Raw genomic sequence first — 8,926 nt, forward strand, 5'->3', positions numbered from 1 at the left:
AAAGTGATTAATCGTTCTGTTTGTCTATTCGTGGTTAGTTGACATGACATCTTTCTTTCGTCATTTTCTAAGGCTGGTCAAGATGCTTCCTTATAATATCAGTGAATAATGTGACATAAACTATTCTGTTGTGAAATGGATACGGCTCTACACATTAGAATGCATCCTCACTTTAAAGTAGAAAAATGGGCATAGCTGTTAAAAAAGACATGAAATGACAATATGACAGAAAGGTGATTCTCTTGAAGAAATTGATTTCATGGCTGTCAGTTTTTGGAAGTGGAGTAAATTGTTTTGAAAATGAATAATAGCTTTATTGTATTTAATAAATTAAAAAGAGAACAATATGACATATTTCCAATGTTTTAGTCAGGTTGCATTTATGTTAGGAACAATCAAGGACTAACTTCTTTTCTTACAATGAACAATAGTCAAAGAAGCATCAACATTACTCGTAAAACATTTCAGAGTAGTGGAGTAGGCACCTTCAAAGCAGACAAATGAACTTTTCTAATCATCACATTATTTTGAAAAGGGAGTCTTGTCATCAAAAGATAGAGAATAAAGAACCACCAAAAGGATAGGACATAAATTAACATATATATGTTATGTTCGATGCAATGTTGTGATTATTTTGAGGAAATATTTTGATACATGTATCTTATGTACAATGGTGAAATTTTATTTGGAGTTGAAATTATTCCCATATCCTTCTATCTACCTATTACACACATTTATTCCCATGAATAGTTACCCAACCTTATATGTGCATGCTGCCATACATTTTGTTTATATTTAAGAAGTTATGACGCTCACCCTTACAAAAAAATCTCATCTAGTTCTTACTTGTCTAGATTTAATCATTTGATTGTGTAAGATTATTTTTCTAGTCACATGATTGACCACAAAATTCGGCACCTAAGCCTCATATTTAAAAATTAATAAATATAATTAATTTTCACCAAATAATCCTTTTTACTTTCACCTAGAGTTGAAAAAAAAAAGAAGCTTACATCATTAGGTGTTATGAGTTACAATTTAATGAAATTTAGTTTTATTTATTCCATATTTGTCATCTTTCAAGAATCCTCTCTCATTGTCTAGTATTAAAGTAGAATAAATAGTGAAACATTTAGATTTAATAAATGAAAAAGAATAACAAACTTGTAATTGATAGCCCTTGCTTGCTATCATCAATATTTGTACATTTTCTAGGGATTTAATTAAGGAAATTTATCTCTTAAAGACATAATAAAGATCATTCAAGTTATTTCAAACTATTGATAGTCTCGAGATGTTTAAGAAGATAAGACTAGATTGAGTTTCACCTAGAGGGAAGCAAAATGTTTGTCAAGCCATAAGAATATAAAGATTTCATGATCACAAATTCGACCCATAATTCTAATCTTTAACTTTATAGAACAAAGGATTAATATAGAATTTGAGACCATATTTATGAAGAGAGATTGCCTTTCTAAATTACAAAGATAAAATAATCTAGAATCTTCATTAGAAATCAAAATTAGTTAATCAAAATATTACATACCCTTATTCATGATATGTATTTCTAAATATAATAGATATAGTTATCAATTTTCTATTACCCACCTATCTTTAATTAATTCAAACTAAGGGGACATTTTGATAAGTAATGTTCTCTTTTGTTCTCAAATTTCACTTGTAAGATACAAGCTACCAATGGGACATTTGTTTTTCTATTTTGTAGGTTCTCATGATGAGAGCATGTTGAAAGTATATAGTTAAATTATTATTTAAGTTATCATGTCTTAATAGGGTTGATTACTTATATGGACACATCAACTTCATATAATCTATATCTAATTAGATATCAAATTTACATGAACATTTTTGAGTGCTATAATATTTTTGATGCATGATCAATTAGGATTCAGACACAATTCAATGTAACGGAAAATATAATTATGAAACTAGCATATATATGTTATTTTCTATGCAATATTGTGAATATTTTTAGGAAATGCTTGGATACATATATCTTATGAACAATACTGCAATATTGTATGGAATTTTGACTATTCTCCTATCCTTAGGTATATTAATATACATATGCATTCCCATGAATAGTTACCTAATTTTATATGCGCACACTACCATACATTATACTTATCTAAGAAGTTATGACACTTATCCACACACGAACTCTCATCTAGTTCTTTTTTCCTTAGATCTAGTCATTTGATTGTCTAGGATCATTTCTATAGTCACATGATTGACCACATAATTACACACCTTAGCCTCATATTTAAACAAAAATAAATAAATAAATTACCAACTAATGCTCTTTACCTTCCCCATCTAGAGTTGCAAAAGTACAAGCTTGGATGATCAGATGTTTTGTGTTACTGTGTTACCTATTAATTTTTATGTTTACAAATGATTTTTGTTGGATTTTTTGGTTTCATATTTATAAATGTAAATTTAGGTTAGTCAAATGTTCATATTTCTTACTTAGTTGAGCAATCTCCTATTTTATTCGTAAAAGTTCACTTGTGAGATGGAAGCTATTCATGGAATATTTTTCTTCTATCTTTTAGGCTCTCATAAGGAATGCATTTTTAATGATGTACTTGTATGATCATGTCTAGATAAGGTCCCTTACTTTATATGGACCCACCCTCTTTTGTAATGAAGAGAGATTGCATTTCCAAATACAAAGGCAAAATAATCTATCCATTCATCAAGAACCCACAATCTTCAATCAAAAGACTAAACACCCTTATACACTTTATTTGTTTTCAAGAATCATAAATATAATCATTTAAATATAAAAATAATTTACAAAAATATTATTGACAGTAAATCTAACATTCAACTTGAAGCATACACATATCAAATCAGCTCTAAGCACGCAAGTATCTGATTTGAACACAGATGTAGATACTTTGTACACTTCTAATAATATGAAAACATTTAATATTATAAGACATAGTTGAATACGATCAAAGTCATGTAGAAATAAGAAGCTGCAACACTGTATCAGACTTGCAAAAGCAACTTTCCCAAACCTTATTTATCGTTCTCATTGCTATGGTAGTATAGGATAGCAAGCCACTTGGTTTTGGACCGGCGCACCAAGTCCAAAAGCCCCCATCTTTCTAATTTTATCCACACGTATTCCCCCAGACGGTCAGAAAGAAAAGGAAGTAGACCGTTCAGGTGGTTAAACCTAGCCTTCTTCACTGTAAACTTTGCAGCCATGTAGAAAAAAGTGAAATTACCACAGAAGCAGATGATCAAGCACGCCCCAAGAATGAACCAAGCCAGCTCGGGATTCATGTTGGAAAGCATGGCATACACTGCAAGCATGAAGCCATAGGCCGTAAAGGCAAACGTGGCACAAACCAATAGGTTGGTAATACAGAGGAACAATACCTTATTTCCCGTGGTAATAGGTGTACTCATCTGCCACATCAGCACCACTAAGAGCGACAGAAAGAATGCCACACAATCAAAGATGAGAAAAACCTTGAAGGAGGCCAACGGAAGCAGAATCGGCGAACCTAAACTCTTGTCTGAGCCAGTTCCAGGCGCAGGCGCAGGCGAAATTCCCGATCCCTTTGAGTCCCCATTTCCATTCCCATCGTCCGTCACGAAACTGCCCGGAGCAGTGAAAGCTGCCGTAAATGACATTGTCGCTAATAGAACTGCCACCACTAGTTCTGTGTTGCGCCTGTCCTCATATGTTTTGTCCACCATCTCAACAGCAACCTCATGTTTCTCTGCACTCACCTTTGGAGCGCTGTACAAGAATGGCTTGCGATTGGAAGGATAACTGGCCAGAACTGAAATTATCTTGTCAGATTCGTGATAGTGCGTGTTCTCTCTCACGATATCAAAGGCCGTTAAGCCTGCCTTGTTGACAGCAAACTTGTTTATCCCCGCTATACAAAGCAACGACTTCACCATCTGAAAAATGCAAACTCAAATAAGTTCATAAAAATTAAATGATCTATTGGAACTAACTATGCATAAAGATTTCTTCTACGGAAGTTCTTGCCGTGATGATTTTAATTTCTGTCTTCAGTAGAAATACTTTCAGTAATTTGACTCTATATATAGACGAGATTAGATTAAGAATCTACACAAACCCAAAACTTATATAGCTGTACACAGTAATTGGTTGAAAGAACAAACTTCAGCAGTGACAAACAGAGGTTTGTATAAAAAGAGACTTACATTCAAGTCTTTTTTCTTTGCTGCAATATGCAGTGGTGTGTCTCCTTCACTTATCCTCGAAAAAGGAGATTTCATTTCACCCGCATCTGTGTTTCCTCCACTTTTCACGGGCTCATCTTTTGGATCTTTCTTTTCAGCCGGATCTGTCTTTCCTCCACTTCGCAGAGGCTCTTCATGTGGAGGTTTGTCAAGTCCCTTGTTGACCAAGTATGATAAGCCTACCTCTTCGTTCAGGTAATCAACAATTCGCACTTGCCTAACTAGGGCAGCTAAGTGCAGAACGTTCATTCCACAACTATTCCGTATTTCGACAGCGTCTGGCCTCTCATTTATCAACTCTTGTACTGCTTCCAGATGACCCAATTTCGCTGCCACACAGATGGGAGTTTCTTGGCTGTCATTAACCCAATAACACAGTTCGGCCTCAAATTTTATTAACTTCTTTATTATATGCACGTAGTTTCTTTCAACAGCTATATGCAGAGCTGTGTTGCCAAGTTCGTCCTTACGTTGGATTAACTGCTTCGCATCTGATAAATTTAGTATATGATCAACTAGATCTGTAAAAGAAGCATCCAAAATCATTGCCTTAAGTTAGATAAGATGTTCTTCAAGAAGGGCCAAGGGTAAGAGAATGCCTAATTTACCTTTGTTGAAGCGATACAGACCTCAACTAATATAACAACATAAATACAGAATTCAACTAAATACACGAAGAAGTAAAGAAGAACTCATTGGTTATCAACTGTAAACGAACAGAAGCTGAAGTAAAATAGAAACAACATAATCAAACGACTTGAAAAAATAGAAAGAACTGAAACATGATAGACAATCATCCTCGTGTTATTTAAGATAAAGAAAAAATTGGGGACAAAATGATATTTGTCTTGAACCGTTAAATTAGGAGATGCTTAGCAGATACTTTTACAAACTTATAGGCAAAGAAATCCTAAAATCGAAATAAAATAACCTGAATCTCCTCTGTTTACTGCAACAGATAAACAGTTCCTCTTGTGCACCGTACTTTCGAGTAAGCTCGACGGAGATGCGTCAAATATTGCCTTCACTGTCTCTAAATTGCCGCTTTCGTAGGCTTTGAACAAAGCTGTTTCATCAAGCTTATTGCGGAGATCCACACCACTTTCTGGTTGTTGGAGTAGAATCTTCACAACGTTGGAGAAACCTCCCTGCGCAGCCAAGTGTAACGCAGTATCCTTTTCGGCATTGGTAGCATTCACAAGCAGAGGCTTCACTTCGGGATCGGTTTCCTTCAGAAGTTGACGATTGAGTTGCAGGAGCTGTTGAATGAAGTGTAGATTTCCTACACTAGCAGCCAAATGGAGAAGAGTATTTTCCCCTCCAGGTGTAATATTGTTGAGAGCTGCTTTAAGTTGGGAACTCAGTTGTTGATCGATCCTTAAACGCGTTACCGCAGCTTTGAAGGCGTCAGGATCGATCCTTCCGCCGAGTTGTTGACCCTCAGTGGCCATGCTAAATATCTGCCGTTACAGCCTTCAACACCAAGGCACGCTTCTTTGTAATAGGATTGAATAATACTACATTCAGTATTATGCCAGAAACTACATAATAGAATATGTGGTCTCAGTTTTTCCACAAGGGAAACATTAAAAATACAAGTATCCACATCTTACACTTCAGGGTTTCCACAACTTTAGTTGGAATCTCACTTTTTCTTTCGTTGGAACAGATACAACATTTTGACCTTGACTGGGTGCAAATAACCAGTGTTAATTAGCTTTGATTGGGTGCCAAGTAATTACTCTAGTTTGGTGCGAATAATATGACTATGGGGTGTTCTGCTAGAACATTATTTTTTTAATACTTGAAGTGATCCTACACGTCAAAATTACTACAACTTTTTCATAGTTGGAATGTCTATTTTTCTTAGATGAAAGTGTACATTGAAATCAAATACAAATTTTTTTTATCATTTATAATTTAATAATTTATTCTATGTGAAATATGTACACATTTTATTTAATGTTGAGTTTATTTCAGTGGATTAGATAATTATTTAATATAGTTATATTTCAATAAACGATATAACTGTTGTTTAAATTAATTTCTTTCTTTTCATTCTATCATTCTTATTCAATTACATATATTTTCATACATTGCACATTATGTTGTCTTTATTTACACACATTTTTATACATGTACCATTTACTATAACCGATGCACTGCAAAATAGGATGTTAGGAACACAAACAAAAGACTCAAGAATCAACTGTTAGTGTTAGTATCATAAACGAAATACGATCCTAAGCAAGCATATGAAGAGAGATCAAACATTTAATGGAAAGTATGCAAAAACAAAAGAAAGACACAAGACCCTTCCAAATGCTTGCCAACATGTTCATAGTAGCTTCTCCCTTGTTCCTCTCCTCTCCAAGTTCCACATGAGTGTAGCCCTTAGCTCTTTGCACTACTATGGAAGTCTTATGGAGATTCAAGATTTATGAAAAATGATTTAAAATATGCAAATGCAAGCGAAATATGAGAAAGCCTAATTAAGCTATCTTGGTTTTAACCAAAATAACAATGTAGATTAGATGACTCCTAAAATGATCTCTTAAATTTCACTATAGATTAGATGCATACAAGATTTCTGGATCTGAATTATGAAGGAATGGGCTCTATTTATAGGAAAAATAGGGCAATGGATGGTTGAGATTAAGTAATCTCAACAAGGGTCAAGATAGAAAGATTTATGATCCATGTGAGGGCTTTCAACCCAATCCCAGGATGACAAATGCCAACATGAGATGGCTTGAGAGGAGAGGGAAGAAGCATTAAATGCTTGAAATGACATGAAGGTTAGGTTAGGAGTTAAGGTTAAGCTTGAGTTGAATGAATAAAGTCGCTATCCAATGAATAATGCCTTTATCCAATGGCTAAACTCTTGTACAAGAGTTAGTGGGTGAGTTGAGTTAACCATTAATGCTTGAAGAGACCCATGAGTCAAAAGGATGGTTAAGTTAGAGGAAAGTCTCTAACCATGTGGGTGAGTTGAGTTAAGCATTAATGGTCATGTAAGAGCCATTAATGGTTTGGAATACTTTAGGCGTTAACCTGTTGAATACATAAAGCCTTTAATGCTTTTCAAAGACTTTGAGGCTTTGAGAAGTGACTTCAAGTTGCCTAGGAATGTGACAATATTTAGGAAATGGATTAGGCAAATTAGGAATGGTTTAGAAGAATTTAGAAAGTGGTTAGAATTGTCTAGAAGGGGATTTAAGATGTAAGTGGGTTTGGTGGGTGAGGGAAAATAGGATTTTAATTAAAATAAAATTCATTTATTTCAACTAAATAGGTGCAACTTGCATTTGTAGGAGAATGCAAGTGGGGGGAGGGGGGGAGTAGTTTAAGGATTTAAATAAATATTTTATTATTTATTTAAAAGAGGAAAGAGGGTTAAATTCAATAAATATGTTTTATTCATTTAATTCCTTAAGAATGTAGCTTAATTAATATTTAAATAAATTGAATAATTTATTTAATTAATAGGAGAAGAGGCTGAGGATGAATTAATTAAATTTTAATTTAATTAACTGATTATTAATAGTTAAATAATCAAATAAATAGTAAATATTCATTTAATTAAATGGACAGATTTATGTGACTACTTTTGCCCCTCTTTGAGACGGTGCGGTTTATCACATCGTTTCAAAGAAAGAAAAATAGGTGTGAAGAAATATGCCCCATAAATGTTAATTTAGTGGGTGCTATGTCCCCTCGACAGATGGGCTAAAAAATTTCAAAAAATCGGGTGATCTCTCGAAAAAGAACAAGAAGTTGAGGGGAGGTAGAATACAAGAAATTAGCAATAACGGTGAAATGATGGGAGAAAAATGGGGGTAAAATGAGGAAATGAGAGACGTTGGAAGTTTAGAGGGACCACAACAGTAAGCGGGGTGAATTAGGGTTAGGGCTGGATGGTATATATGGGGGGGAAGGGGAAAAAATAGGCTCATTTGCACCTATCTCCTTGGCAGTTTAGAGCTCTGATAGGGAATTTTTGGTGAAGGAGTGAGCAACGATCATCATGCCTATGCCTATAGAAGATCACCGGCTAGAGTGGATCTGTCGATTCCAACAGCCAGACAACTACAAACCAGCTATACACAAATTTTGAATTTTGTGTTTTGTGCATTTTTGGCATGTTTTTTCAGGCATCAAAGTCCAATCAAGATAATAGCGCTAAAACCATGTTTTAATGCTATTGTCGCCTAGAATAGCACTATTATGCCGCAATGGTGCTATTGTATAGTAGTTGTAGCGCTTGTGTTAGGTTTAGTGCTTTCATTACATAGTAGTAGTGGTATTGTAGTATTAGCACGTTTGTATGTTTGTTGTAGTGCTGTTGTTATTGAATAGCATTGTTGTGTAGTTAATTTAGCGTGTTTGATTGTTTAGCACTTTTGTGCACAAATTGTGGCGCTATTGTGAGCAGAATAGCACTATTGTGATAAAAATTCCCCAGTGTTAGAGAACATAGCCTGATGTCTCAGTTGATTGTTTGATTGGTTGTTTTGGTGAATTATAGCAGCCCCCTTGAGACTAGGTCATTATGATAAATGTCTGTTGTAGTCTAGGATTGCCATAATCGATTACCTATTGAGACCCGAAGATACTTGATCAAAGTATCTGTTGATAGTCTAGGTTGAAAACTTAAGAAAGTTTGTAC

At 34.4% G+C, this 8,926-nt stretch overlaps 1 protein-coding gene across 1 annotated transcript; it reads right to left on the reverse strand.

The window, feature by feature from the left end:
- Positions 1–2,938: 2,938 nt before the first annotated feature.
- Positions 2,939–5,919, reverse strand: LOC131871800 (ankyrin repeat-containing protein At5g02620-like). The gene is made up of 3 exons (XM_059215998.1): positions 5,189–5,919; positions 4,219–4,778; positions 2,939–3,948 (listed from the first exon to the last, which is right to left on the reverse strand). The coding sequence occupies exons 1-3, from the start codon at positions 5,706–5,708 to the stop codon at positions 3,049–3,051; spliced, it is 1,980 nt and encodes a 659-aa protein (XP_059071981.1). The 5' UTR covers positions 5,709–5,919; the 3' UTR covers positions 2,939–3,048.
- Between the last annotated feature and the right edge of the window lie 3,007 nt (positions 5,920–8,926).

Source organism: Cryptomeria japonica, unplaced genomic scaffold (genome assembly GCF_030272615.1).
Source record: "Cryptomeria japonica unplaced genomic scaffold, Sugi_1.0 HiC_scaffold_464, whole genome shotgun sequence".
Classification (NCBI taxonomy): Eukaryota; Viridiplantae; Streptophyta; class Pinopsida; order Cupressales; family Cupressaceae; genus Cryptomeria; species Cryptomeria japonica.

Bases quoted from the DNA above. Each gene is read 5' to 3' on its own strand.
- LOC131871800 (XM_059215998.1), bottom strand. From the start codon at position 5,708: ATGGCCACTGAGGGTCAACAACTCGGCGGAAGGATCGATCCTGACGCC. The intron at 4,779-5,188 runs GTTATTTTATTT...CTTCTTTTACAG, and splicing joins AGTAAACAGAGGAGATTCAG to ATCTAGTTGATCATATACTA. The intron at 3,949-4,218 runs GTAAGTCTCTTT...TGCATTTTTCAG, and splicing joins CAAAGAAAAAAGACTTGAAT to ATGGTGAAGTCGTTGCTTTG.